Source organism: Pan paniscus, chromosome 12 (genome assembly GCF_029289425.2).
Source record: "Pan paniscus chromosome 12, NHGRI_mPanPan1-v2.0_pri, whole genome shotgun sequence".
NCBI classification, from domain to species: domain Eukaryota; kingdom Metazoa; phylum Chordata; class Mammalia; order Primates; family Hominidae; genus Pan; species Pan paniscus.
The window spans coordinates 18,114,638-18,132,094 of NC_073261.2; the positions used below are offsets into that span (position 1 = coordinate 18,114,638).

Sequence of the window (17,457 nt, forward strand, 5' to 3'; positions counted from 1 at the left end):
GACGATTCTCCTGCCTCAGCCTCCCGAGTAGCTGGGATTACAGGCGCCTGCCACCACGCCCAGCTAATTTTTGTATTTTTAGTAGAGACAGGGTTTCACCATGTAGGCCAGGCTGGTCTCAAACTCCTGACCTCAGGTGATCCACACGCCTTAGCTTCCCAAAGTACTGGGATTACAGGCATGAGCCACTGCGCCTGGCCTTTTATTTATTTATTTATTTTAAATCAAGATTGTGTTAGCCTTCTAAAAGGAGTTTAAGGAGTTTTCATTCTCTATTTTCTGGAAAAATTTGCATAAGATTAGAGTTATTTTTCCCTGGAATGTTTGGTAGAACTAACCAATGAAAATCAGAGCCTGGCTGGGCGTGGTGGCTCATGCCTGTAATCCCAGCACTTTGGGAGGCCAAGGTGGGTGGATCACCTGAGGTCAGGAGTTTGAGACCAGCCTGACCAGCATGGTGAAACCCCGTCTCTACCAAAATACAAAAATTAGCCAGGTGTGGTGGCAGGCGCCTGTAATCCCAGCTACTCAGGAGGCTGAGGCAGGAGAACCACTTGAACCCAGGAGGCGGAGTTTGCAGTGAGCCAAGATTGGGCCATTACACTCAAGCCTGGTCAACAAGAGCGAAACTCCATCTCAAAAAAAAAAAAAAAAATGAGGGCCTGGAGTTACAAGATCAGAGTTATTTTTCCCTGGAACATTTGATGGAACTTAACCAATAAAAAAAATCAGTGCCTGGGGTTTTCTAAGAAGATTTTGAGTTTAATTTTTAAAAAATGATTATAGGACAATTCAGAGTTGGTTTTATTTTGTTTAGAGACAGTTTTGTAAGTTATAATTTTCCAGGAATCTGTCCATTTCATCTAAAGTTTCAAATTACTGGTTTAAAAATATTGATAATGTACTCTTAATATCTTTTTATTGTCTTTATCATCTGTAATGATATTCTGTCTTTCCTGATAATAGTTGTTTGTGCTGCTTTTCTTTTTCTGATTGATTAGTCTTGACAAAGTGTTGTCAATTTATTTAATCTTTTCAAATACCAAATTTTGGCTGTATTGATCCTTTCAGTTTTATGCTTTTCTTTTTTCCTGTTTCATTACTTTCTGCTCTTACGTCTGTACTTTTGGAGTTTTGTTCCAATTTCTCATTGATTTTCAGCCTTATGCATTTAGTATTATAAACTACCCTGTAAGCGTGGCTTAGGCTACATTCCACAAGTTTGATACATAGTATTTTCAATTTCAGTAAATTTCTTTTTTTTTTTCTTTTTTGAGGTGGAATCTCACTTTGTTGGCCAGGCTAGAGTGCAGTGGCACAATGTCGGTTCACTGTAACCACCGCCTCCCAGGTTCAAGCGATTCCCTGGCCTCAGCCTCCTGAGTAGCTGGGATTACAGGTGCCCACCAGCACTCCGAGCTAATTTTTGTATTTTTAGTAGAGATGGGGTTTCACCATGTTGGCCAGGCTGGCCTCGAACTCCTGACCTCAGGTGATCCACCCTCCTCGGCCTCCCAAAGTGCTGGGATTACAGGCATGAGCCTGCCATTCCTGGCCAACAATTTCAGTAGATTTCTAATCTCCATTTTTATTTTATCCTGAAGCATTGACACTTTTATTATTACGTAGTGACCTTTTTTCTCTTGTAATGCTTCCGTGTCAGTATTGTCTGCAGCTTTCCTTTGTATGTTTGGTGTAGTTTTTCAGTCCCTTTACTTTCAACCTTTCTGTGCCCTTGTGCTTTAGACATGTTTCTTATTGAGCATATTGTTGTCCTTTTAAAACACAATCTGACAATGGTTACCCTTTATTTGATCGTGTAATTCCTTCACAATTAATGTAATTACCGACATATTTAGGTTTAAATCTACCATCTTTTTTGTGTTTCCTGTTTGTCCTGCCAGTTCTATATTTATTTTTCCTTTCTTGCCTGATTTCTATGCTTATAGTGGTTCTCTTACACATTATCACACATAATCTTTCACTTAAAGTTGAAGATGAGTGTTTATACTTCTCATTGATAATACAAATAGACAATGAAATGAAATTTAGAACAGTTAAATTTCATTAACCGCTTCTCCTGATTGCTATTACATATTAACTCTTTTTTTTTTTTTTTTGAGACAAAGTCTCACTCCGTCACCCAGGCTGAAGTGCAGTGGTGCAATCTCGGCTCACTGTAACCTCCCCCTCCTGGGTTCAGGTGATTCTTAAGCCTCAGCCTCCTGTGTAGCTGGTACTGCAGGCACACGCCACCCCACCTGGCTAATTTTTGTATTTTTAGTGGAGATGGGATTTTGCCATGTTGGCCAGGCTGATTTCAAACTCCTGGCCTCAAGCGATCTTCTCACCTTGGCCTCCCAAAGTGCTGGGATTGCAGGTGTGAGCCACTACCCAACCGAGTTCTCTCTTTCTTTTTCTTTTTTTTTTTTTTTTAATTTTGAGGTGGAGTCTCACTCTGTCACTGAGGCTAGAATGCAATGGCGCGATCTCGGCTCACTGCAACCTCCACCTCCTGCACTCCAGCAGTTCTCCTGCCTCAGCCTCCTGAGTACCTGGGATACAGGCACCTGCCATCATGCCCAGCTAATTTTTGTGTTTTTGCAGAGACAGGGTTTCACCATGTTGGCCAGGCTGGTCTCGAACTCCTGACCTCAGGTGATCCTCCAGCCTTGACCTCCCAAAGTGCTGGAATTACAGTGAGCCACCATGCCCGGCCGAGTTCTCTATTTTTTAACTACACGAGGTATTATTATATGGCCAGTATATGTTTATTACCATCTATTAACCAAAAATTTCTGTGTCGCTCACATACTTGAAATTTTAGTTGGATGTACAATTCTGGGTTGCCAGTTATTTTCTTTCTTCCATTGGAAATATCATTCCACTCTCTCCTGGCTTCTATCTTTGCTATTAAGAAGTCTCCCTTAAGGGTCCTCTCCTTTTTTTCCTCTAATGCTTTTAAGATCTTTGTTTTTATTGTTATCCAGTTTTGCTATGCTGTACCTGGGTTTTTATTATTTCTAATTTACCCTGCTTGTGATATGTTTGAGTTCTTGACTCTGAATAGTGTGTCCGTCAGTTCTTTTTAAAAAATCTCAGACATTTCTTCTGTAAATATTGCTTCTGCCCTCTTTTCTGTTTTTTTCCTTTGAAAACTTTGATGAAATATATGTTAGATCTTCTCATTATATCTTCTGTGTCTTTTACTCTTAATCGCTCTGGTTCATATTTTTTATCTTTTTGTCCAGATTATGAAAGAATGGCATATTATTTATTTAGCAGAAAATCTTTACGGTTTTCATGCTTGAATAGCATAAGACAAAACATTCAGATAGAGGTACATTTATGGTTATTTAGGTCATATAATAGGTCCTCTTACTGACCTATTTAAGGTCATTAATAAAAGCTTCTTTGGAATTTTCATGTGAAATATATACTTAACAGATTAATTTTTCCCATCTTATTTTTTTGGAAAGTAAATCCTATTGGGTCACATTTAGACCACTTTCCAAAGGATCACTTAACTGTTGTTATAATAATCACTTTGATGATGAATTGAATTCTTGTAATGTTCAAGGTTTTATGCTATTTCTTTTATTTATTTACTTATTAAAAAAAATATCATTTTTTGAGGCCGGGTGTGGCACGCCTGTCATCCCAGCGCTTTGGGAGGCCAAGGCAGGATGATTGCTTAAGGCCAGGAGTTCAAGACCAGCCCGGGCAACACAACGAGACCCTGTCTATATATATATATTTTTAATTCATTTAAAACAGAATCTTGCTTTGTCACCTAGGCTGGTGTGCAGTGGCACAATCACAGCTCACTGCAGCTTTGAATTTCTGGGCTTAAAGGATCTGCCTGCCTTAGCCTCTCAAGTAGCTAGGACTATAGGCACCTCACAATGCCTGGCTGATTTTTAAAGTTTTTTAGTAGAGATGGGGGTCTCGCTGTGTTGTTGCCCAGGCTGTTCTTGAACTCCTGGCCTCAAGTGATCCTCCTGCCTTGGTCTCCCAAACCACTGGGATTACAGATGTGAGCCACTGAGCCTGGCCTATGCTAGTTCTGGTGGAAAATACAGATGTATAAGATACTGTCTCAGTCCTCACATTGTTTACCATTTGCATAGGGAGAACAATGTGTATTCTATAATTTTAAAAGAGGTGATGATCCTCAAGGACTAAAAGGTCGGGCAACTTTATAGAAGAATTTAATTTTGTACACATTTATTAAGTACCTCAGCTGCTCAAGGTACTGGTTCATTATAGGGCTAGAAAGATAATTACAAAGGTTTCCAGGGAATTTGACATGGGAACTGTTTGCTGTTATTTTCACTTGGAAACCCAGATTTGTTTAATGAGAATAGTTAAGAGTAGAAAAGTGAATTGCAAAGGCAGTGGTTTAGCATATCAGAACTGAATGGAATGCTCACACACCATTCTTGGAACAGCATTAGCACACTGCTCTGCACATGCACTGTGATTTGATTTGCATCTTGAAGGCTGAATAACCTGAGACAGCCAGAAGGAAGACTGCATTTCCAGGGAGGAGTTACCTGAGCAGAGGATGTAATTGGCCTTTCCTTTGTTTATAATTAAATAAAAATAAAAACATGCTAGCATTACTAGTTAGATACTGATGTATGCCTTTCTTCTTTACTTAGGCTTTTTGTGCCTTATAAATCTAAGAGGCAAAGAGTCATGGACTTTGACTTAAACATCTTTTGAGTTATTGATGCCTGTGCATTTTCTCAGTTAGTTAAATAATAAGCCAGGTACCAGTTTGATTACAAATTAGACTGCTGCCAGCCCCTTCGAGCAGTCTGGCAAGTGTGGGAAGCTTTGTCAGAAAGGGACCCAGCATGTGAATGACTATGAGAATGAATCAGTGTAAATTCAATACCATTTCAAGCACAGATTGCCCTGATGGTTTCGGAAGTACAAATGATACTGAATTTAGGATAGTTTGACTTATGATTTCTCAACTTTATGATAGGTTTATTGGGATATGAAATGCATTTCAGCTAATATTTTCAACTTATGTGATGGATTTAGCAGGATATAACCCCATTGTAAGTTGAGAAGCATTTGTATAGCTTTTGCGCATGTTCTGCACATTTTTTAATCACTAAAGTTGTCTGTTCAGCATAGATATTAACTGTTTATTAATTAGTGAAAATATAGACCTCAAACTTCTAAGAGTTGCACAGATATCTTAAGGTAGCACAAATAATGTTGTATTAAACATTTAAATAATTTTTCAGCTACCAACCAATAGTTGACTACATAGATGCTCAGTTTGAGGCCTATCTCCAAGAAGAACTGAAGATTAAGCGTTCTCTCTTTACCTACCATGATTCTCGCATCCATGTGTGTCTCTACTTCATTTCACCGACAGGCCACTCTCTGAAGACACTTGATCTCTTAACCATGAAGAACCTTGACAGCAAGGTGGGTTGAGGAAAGGAATCAACTTACCATACTTTAATATTTATTTTTAACTGTTAAAATATTTTTACAATATGGATATGTATTGTAACTTTTATCCTGTGCATCTTTTTTAAATTTTTTTTTTTTTTTTTTTTTTAGAGATAAAGTCACTCTGTCACCCAGGCTGGAGGTAGTTGTGAGATCGTGGCTTACTGCAGCCTCAAACCCGTGGGCTCAAACGATCCTCCTGCCTCAGCTTCCCAGGTAGCTGGGACTATAGGCATGTACTACCACACCCAGCTAACTTTTTAATTTTTTTTTTTTGTGGAGTTGGATGTCTTGGTATGTTGCCCAGTTGGTCTCAAACTCCTGGGCTTAAGTGATTTTCCTTCCTTGGTCTCCTCAAGTGCTAGAACTACAGGTATGAGCCACCATGCCCAGCGCCTGGAAATCTTTAAAACATTTTATATTTCCATCTAGCTTATTTTTTCAGAGAAATTCAATTTGGAAGATGAGATGCAAAGAAGGAATATTGCAATAAAATTTTAGTTTCCTTTGTAGTGATTAAATTGCATGCCAGAACATGGGTATTCTCTGCATTTTTAATGCAGAATTTAGTTGATACTAATTTTACTTTATGCCACTATTAAGTGAGAAGAACTTCATTAACAAGGATTAAGGTCTAATGTTGCATTAGATATTGTCGTAAAATACATTTTAATTTGGACCATACTGAGAAAACCTATTTTTGAATTTCCGAGCCAAGGAGCTATATATAAATTTAGGGAGCTATAGAAAAATTCATAAACTAACTCACTTCAGATTTTTATATTTGTTTAAAAAATGGCTGAAGACAGTAATCTTACATTAAAGAAACGTTAGAATTTTCCGTAATCTCAAATGGTATGCGAAATGAAGCTTTCATGATCCTGGTTACTAACTGTATAAGTTGAATTAAAAATCCAAGGTTGTTCTGGATGCTGCTTCTTTCTCTGCAGAAACCTGTATGGAAAGCCTGAAGGCCTGCCTAGTGAAGCTTTGGCACATCGGTCGATTTACTTTTGACTAGTTGCTTGGTCCCCTGGTTTTAGCAAAAATTGATGTAGCTTATATGACAGTCTGTTCACCTGATCACATGTGATCAGATGTTCTAACCATTTAGCCAGTTGTTTTCATAGTTGAGTCTGATTATATGGAAATTCATATTTGTTAAAGGAACATAAAAACAAGAGTGTGCAGTTTTGTCTTAGCTAGAGTGGAGCAACATGAGGTAATTTGTATAAAAATTTGTAGAAGCTGGTGTCAGTGGAGGATGGCTCTAAATATTGGCTCTGTCATTTATTAGCTGTCTGATCTTGCAAGTTTCTTTAGCCCTCTGAGCCTCAGTGGACTTAAGTGATTTTCAGTGTCCTCCACTTTTAAATAAAAACTAGGGAGAAGAACTACCTCAAGAGGCAGATATGAAAATTAATTAAATTGATCCATGTAAATAGAGGGTTTAGCAAATAGGCATACCCAGTAAGAGCCTATCTGCCATAGAAGTTTGCTTTAGTATACTGTGTAAGTATATATTATCTAATCTTTTCCAACTTTGGTGATTTAAATATATTCTTTATTTTTTATGATAAAAGTGTAAACTACCCTGTAAAAATACCTGCCTCTTATTTTACATAAGAAGGTTGTTGGGCTGGACATGGTTGCTCATGCCTGTAATCCCAGCACTTTGGGAGGCCAAGGCGGGCGGATCACAAGGTCAGGAGTTTGAGACCAGCCTGGCCAACATAGTGAAACCTTGTCTCTACTAAAAATACAAAAATTAGCCAGGCATGATGGCACATGCCTGTAGCCCCAGCTACTCAGGAGGCTGAGGCAGGAGAATTGCTTGAACCCAGGAGGCGGAGGTTGTGGTAATCTGAGATTGCACCACTGCACTCCAGCCTGGGCGACAGAGCGAGACTCCGTCTCAAAAAAAAAAAAAAAAAAAAAAAGGTTGTTTTAAAAGTTAGCTGAAGTCTACCTGTCCGGGTATAAAACAGGCAGTCAAGAGGGGTTAGGACATGGCTGTCATGCTGAACTGCCTGGATTCTGCTTCAGCCCCGCCACTTAGCAGCTATGTGGCCCTGGACAAACTTGGATTCAATTTTTCATATATAAAATAGGGCTAGAGGCCGGGTACGGTGGCTCGTGCCTGTAACCCCAGCGGTTTGGGAGGCTGAGGCGGGCAAATCACAAGGTCAGGAGATCGAGACCATCCTGGCTAACACGGTGAAACCCCGTCTCTACTAAAAATACAAAAAAAAATTCAGCCGGGCGTCGTGGCATGCGCCAGTAGTCCCGGCTACTCGGGAGACTGAGGCAGGAGAATGGCATGAACCCAGGAGGCAGAGCTTGCAGTGAGCCAAGATCACACCACTGCACTCCAGCCTAGGCGACAGAGCGAGACTCCATCTCAAAAAACAAAAAGAGGTGGGGAGCTAGAGAGAGCTCACTCTAAGACTTTTGGGAAGATTAGCTGAGATGAATATTACAAAGCATTTAGTACAATGCCTGGCATATATGAAGCACCTCTGTTACTGTTTTGTTATTTAAAACTTATTTAAAAATTAACAGGCACAGTTTATTGATGATATTTACATATTGGTATTCGAGGTAACTGGCCAACCCAACCACCTTTGAGTCATCAAAAGTCTTTAAGAAGTGTTAGCCAGGAGCAATTTATATTGATGTAGTCCCTTAGTGGATTTTCAGGAATAAATGGAAGAGCTAATGAGCACTTGTTCAGAGGCAGTCCACCTTGAACCAGCAGTTCAACCTGCAAACTCTTATAACAACTAGTTCTAGATGCTTCCTAGTCATCCCTCAGTATCCAAGGGGGATTGGTTTCGATACCCTGAGGATGCTGAAATTCCTTATATAAAATAGTGTAGGACAGTCTTGCAGTGCAAAACTATATTTTAGTCAGCAAGGGACCAAATATAGAATGGTGGTCCCATAAGATTATACCTTATTTTTACTGTACTGTATTATATGTTTCTGTGTTTAGATATGTTTAGATATACACGTACTTACCATTGTATTATAGTTGCCTACATACACACACTTACCATTGTATTATGGTTGTCTACAGTATCCAGTATAGTTACATGCTGTACAGGCTTATAGTCTAGAAACAATGAGCCATACCATACAGCCTAGGTGTGTCATAGGCTATAACATCCAGGTTTGTGTGAGTATACTCTGTGATGTTCACGCAACATCAAAATCACCTAAGATCATATTTATATCGCATTTCTATCACCATGTTTATTAGTCTGTTCTCGCATTGCTATAAAGAACTATCTGAGACTGGGTAATTTATGAAGAAAAGAGGTTTAATTGACTTACAGTTCCTTAGGCTGTACAAGAAGCCTGGCTGGGGAGATTTGAGGAAATTTAAAACCATGGCGGAAGGCGAAGGGGAAGCAGGCATGTCTTATATGACCTGAGAAGGAGGAGGAGAGTGCAGGGGGAGGTGCTACACACTTTTAAACAACCAGATCTCGTGAGAACTCACTACCACAAGAACAGCAAGGGACAACTCTGTCCCCATAATCCAGTCACCTCTCACCAGACCCCTCCAACACTGGGGATTACAATTTTACATGAGATTTGGGTGAAGACACAAATCCAAACCATGTCGCCATGGTTAAGCCGCACATGACTGTATATAACCTACTTGTATCCTTGCATATACTTTAAATAATCTCTAGATTACGCATTATAATACCTAATACAGGCCGGGTGTGGTGGCCCATGCTTGTAATCCCAGCTCTTTCAGAGGCCAAGGCAGGTGGATCACGAGGTCAGGAGTTCAAGACCAGCCTGGTCAACACAGTGAAACCCCATCTCTACTAAAAATACAAAAAAATTAGCTGGGCATGGTAGCAGGCACCTGTAATCCCAGCTACTCGGGAGGCTGAGGCAGGAGAATTGCTTGAACTTGGGAGGCGGAGGTTGCAGTGAGCCAACATCACGCCACTGCACTCCAGCCTGGGCAACAGAGCTAGACTCCGTCTTGGGAAAAAAAAAACCTAATACAATGTAAATGCTATGTCAATAGTTGTTGTATTGTATTTTAAAATTTGTATTATTTTTATTGTTGTATTGTCATTAAAAAAATTTTTCCCCTAATATTTTTGATCCTCAGTTGGTTGAATCTGTGGATGCAGAACCCACAGATGATGAGGGGGGCAACTGTAAAGACATGAATGAGCATTACAGTATTACCTTTTGACCAATACCTTATTTCATTCAAACCAAAATGAAATATTTTATGGTAACGGTAAAGGTCATGGGTATCATGCACTCATTTAAAGATGGTCACTACTCACTTCTGCCTTATTAAGTTGATGAGAGACGAATTCTAAAATTGGGACTACCTTATCAAAATCCTGCCTTTAGCTTTCTATTGTACAAACTAGACAGGAAGTTAACCCCTAAGCTTTGTTTTAAGTTTAAAAGAAAAACTAGGATATGCTGAAATTACTTGATTTGGCCCATTTTAAATAGCAATACACAGGTTTTTTTTGTAGGGGCAGTTGGCAGGTGTAGGGAAATTTTCACTTACTCAAGGGCACTACATAAAGATGAGAGGTGGTGTCCTTGCTGACCTCATCTTGCCACTCCCCAGGCCACCTCCAGATAGTTGTCTTCTGTTACTAAAAAGCAGAACATTCAACTGCTTGACATGGAAAGTTATCTTCTCTTACGCCATTGGTGACAAGCGACCCTCTTTGGGCAATACCTGTTACTTTCCCTCCCTCTAATAGTCATGTAAACATTGATGTTTAGTATTCAGTCTACTGCAGTTTATTGTGCAAGCAATTATAAGTTATTAACTTGGCATAATTTGTTGAATACCTAAGTATATAATATTGAAACTAAGGACTTGGCACCAAAATGTTTATGTACTTTGACTAATTTAACAGGAAAGTTGTTTACTTAGGATTGCTGGAAAGTTTTCTGCCATCAATTTCATAGACAGAAAAAATTTCTCTCCTTGGGAGCATATGGAAGACTGATAAATTCAGATATATACTTGGCATCAATGTGAAATTTGAGAAGATAAAAAAATTTAGAATAGGAATTATAATTTTTTCCTTTTTTTTTTTTTAACAAGAGTTTTGCTCTTGTTGCCCAGGCTGAAGTGTGGAATGCAATGACGCGATCTCGGCTCACTGCAACCTCTGCCTCCTGGGTTCAAGCGATTCTTCTGCCGCAGCCTACCGAGTAGCTAGGATTACAGGCATGTGCCACCATGCCCACCTAATTATTTTGTATTTTTAGTGGAGATGGGGTTTCTCCATTTTGGTCAGGCTGGTCTCGAACTCCCGACCTCAGGTGACCCACCTGCCTCAGCCTTCCAAAGTGCTGGGATTACAGGCGTGAGCCACCACGCCCAGTCAATTTTTTACTTTTAATCTGAAAATTACATTGAGGTTTTACTGTCTTGATACATATGACTGATTAGCCTGAGGTTTTTGATGAAAAACAAACTAAAAAACTTAAGAACCACCAGTCACAAATTTGTGGAGCTATCAGGCTTTTGTGGGGATATTAATCGTATAGAACTAGATTTACAAGTTATTCGGTCTTCACAACCCCAAATCTCTTGCCCTCTGTCAGTGATAGGACTTCAAATAATACTGAGAAAGTTATTCCTTTGCATCATGAACACTTTTAAGATAGTAGTACTTACAGTTTCCTTCCTCTGCTGTCTAAGTAAGTCTGTGACAGTGGGGCACAGGTAGGCATGGAGTCAGTCCTGAAACAAGAGGCAGAAAGAGAAGCTTCACCTGTCTTTTAGTTTTGCTGAGGGATCAATCACCCTGGTTACTTAGTGCTTAGATTATTAAAAAATAAAAATTCTTAGCGAATTGAGGAGGCAATTCAGTTTACCTTTTGTCACATTTTACTTTTTAAGTGTATGATGAAATTGCAAGATTTTGAGAGATAAGAAAATGTGAGATTTCTAAACCTAAATTCAAATGAAAGATTAATCTTATAAGAGTTCTGCTTTCTGAAAGCATTGATTGAGGTGCCTGTAATCCCAGCTACTTGGGAGGTTGAGGGAAGAGAATCGCTTGAACCCAGAAGGCAGTGGTTGCAGTGAGTTGAGATTGCACCATTGCACTCCAGCCTGGGTTACAGCGAGACTCCATCTCAAAAAAAAAAAAAAAAAAAGATTCTGTGGCTGGCATCTGTAGGAATGAGTGTATAAGGGGTGTATATATACAGGAGAATGGCCATCTAGGTCAGGGTTGGCATGCCTTTTCTGCAAAGGGCCAGGCTGAGAATACACTGGGCGTCACAGGCCCTGTGGTTTATGGCAGCAGCAACTCATCTCTGCTGTTGTAGTGTGAACGCAACTGTAGACAGTACACAAGCAAATGGGCATGGCAGTGTTCCTGTAAATCTTTATGTATCAAGATCAACAGCGAGATGGACCGTAGTTTGCCAGCCCCCCGATCTAGGTTTAGGGAAATTCATTGTCAGAATGAACAGTTTTGAGTGAAAAAACAGCTGCAGGATTAAAAAAAAAAAAATCCTCAGTAAGATTTTGTTTTTCTTTATTCTTAATAGGTAAACATTATACCAGTGATTGCCAAAGCAGATACGGTTTCTAAAACTGAATTACAGAAGTTTAAGATCAAGCTCATGAGTGAATTGGTCAGCAATGGCGTCCAGATATACCAGTTCCCAACGGATGATGACACTATTGCTAAGGTCAACGCTGCAATGAATGTGAGCTCCTGATTGAATGTTAATTCTGTTTTCCATGTGAAAATAAAACTGTAATTTGTGAGTAATATTGCTGCTAATATACTTTCACTTGTGTCTTCCAAAAAGACTTCAAACAAGGTGAATTTTCAAAAAGTCCAGTATGAGAAAATGTTTAGTTTTTTAAGTTGGAAAAGGTGTAAGGAGAATTTATTTTTAAGCATATTTTTCTTTCACTCTGCTTTCACCAAAATAAAGTGATACATTTGTGAGACTGGGATATACCTTTTGTGCAGCCGTATGTAATTGCCTTAGAAAGATGACACCTTCCTACCCTGTCTTTATAAACATGAGAAGACTTTACAGCCTCCCTTTGCATGCTGTAAAATCTTAAAATCTTTAAGGAGGTCTCTTAAAACTAGTATTTATGCTCCTTCTCTCTCATAGTGTCAAGTTACATTCATATAACTTTTAGTTTAATACAATGGAAGGTGACTAAGTTCTTAATTTTACTTTCTTGAAGCTAACACATTTTTAAAACACCTGGTTGTGTTTTGTAGGATCATGGGTTTTGAAATCTGACAGGCTTGGTTGGCCATATGTCCATTGGAGTTACTAACCTCCCTGAGACTTAACATATCTACAAAGTTAGGTTAATACTGCCCACCTTAAGGGTTGTTGTGAGGGATAAATGATGTCACCTTTGTTAAGCGCCTAACAGTGACTTTCAATAATTGTTCATTCCATTTCTTCTATTTTCCTTTTCTGATTTTTCATACCACTTTTATATTAGTGTACCTAAACTAAATCTGTAAAAAAAAAAACTGACTAATGTAAATGAGGTGATCTTAATTCCTGTATGTTAAATTGTCTTTACATCTAATTTTATTTCTTGTGCTCAACTAGAATATTCAGAAAGCCACCATTAAGAAACTAAATATGTCAATTTTAAAATATTAAACATAGTAATTAATAATTTTTACATTAGACTTTTCCCCTGTATTAATCCTCAACTTCAGACAGACCAGTCTACTCCCTGCCCCTGAACCTAGCTATTGCATTTTGTTCAGAATCTTTTCCTTTTCTAAGCCATTTCTTCCCACTTTGCTTATCCATCTAAATCTTGTTCTTCTTGATCTGGGTTAGCTTGTGTCTTCCTGCTCCTAGTGATCTCTCACTCCTCTCAATTTCTAGGACATTTACTATATTGACATTAATTTGGGACTTTGTATACTACTTTATATTAGTACCATATCTAAACACCCACACACTGTACACATACACACAAACAATAGGAATACGCTATTGTATAGTTACATATACATTTTGTATACTGTGGGTGTGTGTATGTGTAATTTCCTCAACATTATCTTTGTCTTTTAGGGGAAAATTCTTTTTCGGCCAGGTGTGGTGGCTCACACCTATAATCCCAGCACTTTGGGATTATAGGGCTCACACCTATAATCCCAAGACAGGCGGATCACCTGAGGTCAGGAGTTCAAGACAAGCCTGGCCAACATGGTGAAACGCCGTCTCTACTAAAAATGCAAAAATTAGCTGGGTGTTGTGGTGGGCAACTGTAATCCCAGCTACTCGGGAGGCTGAGGTAGGAGAATCACTGGAACCCAGGAGGTGGAGGCTGCAGTGAGCTGAGATCGTGTCACTGCACTTCAGCTTGGGCGACAGAGTGAGACTCTGTCTCAAAAAAATAAAAATAAAAATAAATAAAAAATTTTTTTTGTTTGTGTGTATTCCTAATAGCATAATGCCTTACATGTAAATACTTTTCTTTATGGGGCCCAAAGATGACTCTTGTAGAACAGTTAGCACATATTCACTGGCAGGTTTTAAAATCTGAGGCATAGCTGACCGTTCGATTTTAATAGGTTTGTTATTTAATTATTCTCTTCTCTCTTACATAAAATTTATTTTATCTAGTCAGTTATCACAGTGGTATGAGAAGATGTGCTCGATATTCTTTTTCAGGGACAGTTGCCGTTTGCTGTTGTGGGAAGTATGGATGAGGTAAAAGTCGGAAACAAGATGGTCAAAGCTCGCCAGTACCCTTGGGGTGTTGTACAAGGTAAATGAGACAACGGATGACTAGAAATATGTATCTATCTAGTAATCTCAAAGCTACCTGTCATGCCTTCTTTGGGGTGATGCTTAGTTTGGATGTGATTGGTTGTCAGAGGAGTTGGCTGTGTACTATTTTAGCCAAAGTCTGGAGGCCGTGTAGAGCCTCCCCCTTCTCATTATGCCACACACACATTACCCCCGCCCCCACGGTACCCTGTTAGTAGGTGGGAAACACCAGTGGGGCACTCTGACCAAAATGTGAATGTGGGAAGTAGTGTTCAGACATAAAACATCACTAATTACCACTTAAGTATAAGAACAGTCAACCATCTTATAAATTTATATATTTTTACTGATCAAAGTATTGCCAGCTATTTCCAGAATAAGCCAGTCAGCCAACTTAAAAAGTTAAATCTACTTGACATTTAGATTATTTAGCTGACATTATAATGAGTAAATAGTATTATATGGTTCATTTACTTATAGTGCTAATTAATGGTGAATAGATTACCCTTACTAGTATAGATTTCCAAATGCTGATTTTTTTCTTAATTGATAAATTTTGTAATTAATGAGAAAATTGAGAAAATATAACATTTTTAATTTTATAAAAAATGTAAAAGTAATAATTATACTAAAGAGTATTGGTCACAATAAAATATATTTATTTGTAGTCCTCTGGTCACCGTAAACATAGAAGAAGGATCATGTAAGTGTGTTCACTAATTTTGAATAGTGTCTAACACAGGATCATAAATGTGTTCTATAAAAAGAATTTGATAATTATAGCAGGGAAGGATAGTATTCTTGAGTTTGCAGAATTTACTACTTTGAAGTTTTAGTGAACTAATATTACATACTCTTTTTAAACATTATGTGAAATGTCTTCAGGATAGTTTGTAAACTGCTAACAAAATATTAGTGTGAAATAACTAGAACACTTGGTTAACAATAAGTTGTGTCTTTTTTGGTATTTCCTGGTGATCCATTGGCTACTAAATTTAAAGTAAATCTCCTGGTCTGTTAATTCACATTGCCTATGATACAGTATTTATACTGCAAGCGTTTCTTCCTTGGTTACTTGTATAAAATAATCGTAGCTGTTAATCAAACTGATCATTTTGCTATTTGTTGTTTCACATGTTTTCATTTATTTGTTCATTCAGCAAACACTTAGTTGTGTGCCAGGAATTAAAATCCAGTGTTGCTTTTTTCTTATTTTTTTTTTTGGCTAGTGGAAAATGAAAACCACTGTGACTTTGTAAAGCTGCGGGAAATGCTCATTTGTACAAATATGGAGGACCTGCGAGAGCAGACCCATACCAGGCACTATGAGCTTTACAGGCGCTGCAAACTGGAGGAAATGGGCTTTACAGATGTGGGCCCAGAAAACAAGCCAGTCAGGTAGGGTGGGGTTCTTGGGAAGCCAACCAAAGAGGAAGTTAGAGAGGATTGCATATTTTTATATATCCAGGATGATGGGGCATGTGTTCTTTAGAATCTCCCAAAACCATGATATAGAATCATTTGGTAATGACTAATTATTGTGCTTCTTGAATCACTTGACTCCTTCTTGCTTTTGAAGAGTCTTGCTTTTTAAGTCCTTGTCTGACTCAAAAAGAGTTAAATATGATGAAGAATGTATGGCAGAGGCCCCCTGTTTCAGTTCATGCTGACATGAGTAACTGAAGGAAAATACCCTCATTATTTGATTTCTTTTTGTATTTATCTGAGACGATGATATATTTAACTGTTGTCATAAAGGTAAGTTGGAACACAAATCATTTTCTTATTTTTATTTATTTATTTTTTGTAGAGACAGGGTCTTACTATGTTGCCCAGGCTGGTCTCAAACTCCTGGCCTCAAGTGATCCTCCTACCTCAGCCTCGCAAAGCTTTGGGATTACAAATGTGAGCCTCCATACCAGTCCTCAGGAATCATTTAAAATAAACTAAAACATTTTCTGTTGGTTTTTCTTCTGTAAAGGTTTTGGAATGAGTGAAGCTTAGCAAAACATATTATAAAGGAAGAATGAGAGTGCTTGTAGGGAGTCGGAGATTAGATTGTTTCTTGCCATATTACAGTGTAGTTATAAGAATTTTAGAATCTGAACCCCTCCTTGCTCAGTAATATAAAGCATTAAAAGTTGTAGAAACTTCCTTGGTAATTTTATATGGTGCTGTATCCCAGACTTTATGCAACTCCAATCCTTAGTGTACTGAATCAGATCAATTTGATGTAGCATTCCAGAACAGTGTTTGCATGCAGGAAAGCATGAGATCCTTGGGACAAGTGCTATTTTAAACTCTCTTATGAGACTGAGGATTCCTTTTCCATTGCATTGTTTGCATTTGTTATTTCCCTGGTTCTTAGCACCTGCACCAGAGTAAACAAAAGAAAGGGGGAGGAGTGCATCAAATTAGTGCCGCTGTTGCATATAAGCTTTTGGAAGACTTAATCTTAGATGAAGTTAAATTTTTAAATTTCTTCAGTCTATGGAGTTAATTAATGTTTTCACTTCTGGTAGCATAATGAATTAAGAATTGTATATACTTATGGCCGGGCGTGGTGGTTCATGCCTGTAATCCCAGCACTTTGGGAGGCCAAGGCGGGCAGACCACTTGAGGTCAGGAGTTCAAGACCAGCCTGGCCAACATGGTGAAACCCCGTCTTTACTAAAATTACACAAATTAGCTGGGTATGGTGGCACACTTCTGTAAAACCAGCTACTCAGGAGGCTGAGGTAGGAGAATCACTTGAACCTGGGAGGCAGAGTTTACAGTGAGCTGAGATCGTGCCACTGCACTCCAACCTGGGCAACAGAGCGAGACTCCATCTCAAAGAAAAAAAAAAAAGCATTGTGTGTACTTAACCCACCCTCACCAAATTCAGGCATAGGATGCTTCTGGTTGTGGGCCAGTCATTCTCGTAAACTGACAATTTTCTCATGATATTGTCTTCACTAAAGATTAATCATCTCGAGTTAGCTTCCCTAGTGTTTCTCAGAGGAGACTCACTTCTCATTTCTTCCAAGTCTCAGGGTCACTTCAGAGGCCTCTGTGCACTGAGGTGGAAGGGGTCCTGAGTAAGAGCGGGCAGGGACAACTTTGAAGTCCTCTCTGCACTGAGGTGGAAGGGGTCCTGAGTAAGAGTGGGCAGGGACAACTTTGAAGTCCTCTCTGAGGAGA

At 38.8% G+C, this 17,457-nt stretch overlaps 1 protein-coding gene across 13 annotated transcripts in view; it reads left to right on the forward strand.

Moving 5' to 3' along the window:
• SEPTIN10 (septin 10) overlaps positions 1-17,457 on the forward strand; it is a 71,813-nt gene that overhangs the window by 34,670 nt on the left and 19,686 nt on the right. For 11 of the 13 annotated variants that reach the window (XM_034953581.3, XM_055107448.2, XM_055107445.2 and 8 more), the window contains 4 exons: positions 5,265-5,451; positions 12,052-12,213; positions 14,176-14,272; positions 15,504-15,672. In XM_034953581.3, coding sequence (XP_034809472.1) covers positions 5,265-5,451; positions 12,052-12,213; positions 14,176-14,272; positions 15,504-15,672 — 615 coding nt within the window. The remainder of the gene's footprint in view (positions 1-5,264; positions 5,452-12,051; positions 12,214-14,175; positions 14,273-15,503; positions 15,673-17,457) is intronic. The other 2 variants (XM_057301249.2, XM_034953586.3) reach the window with 1 other exon arrangement.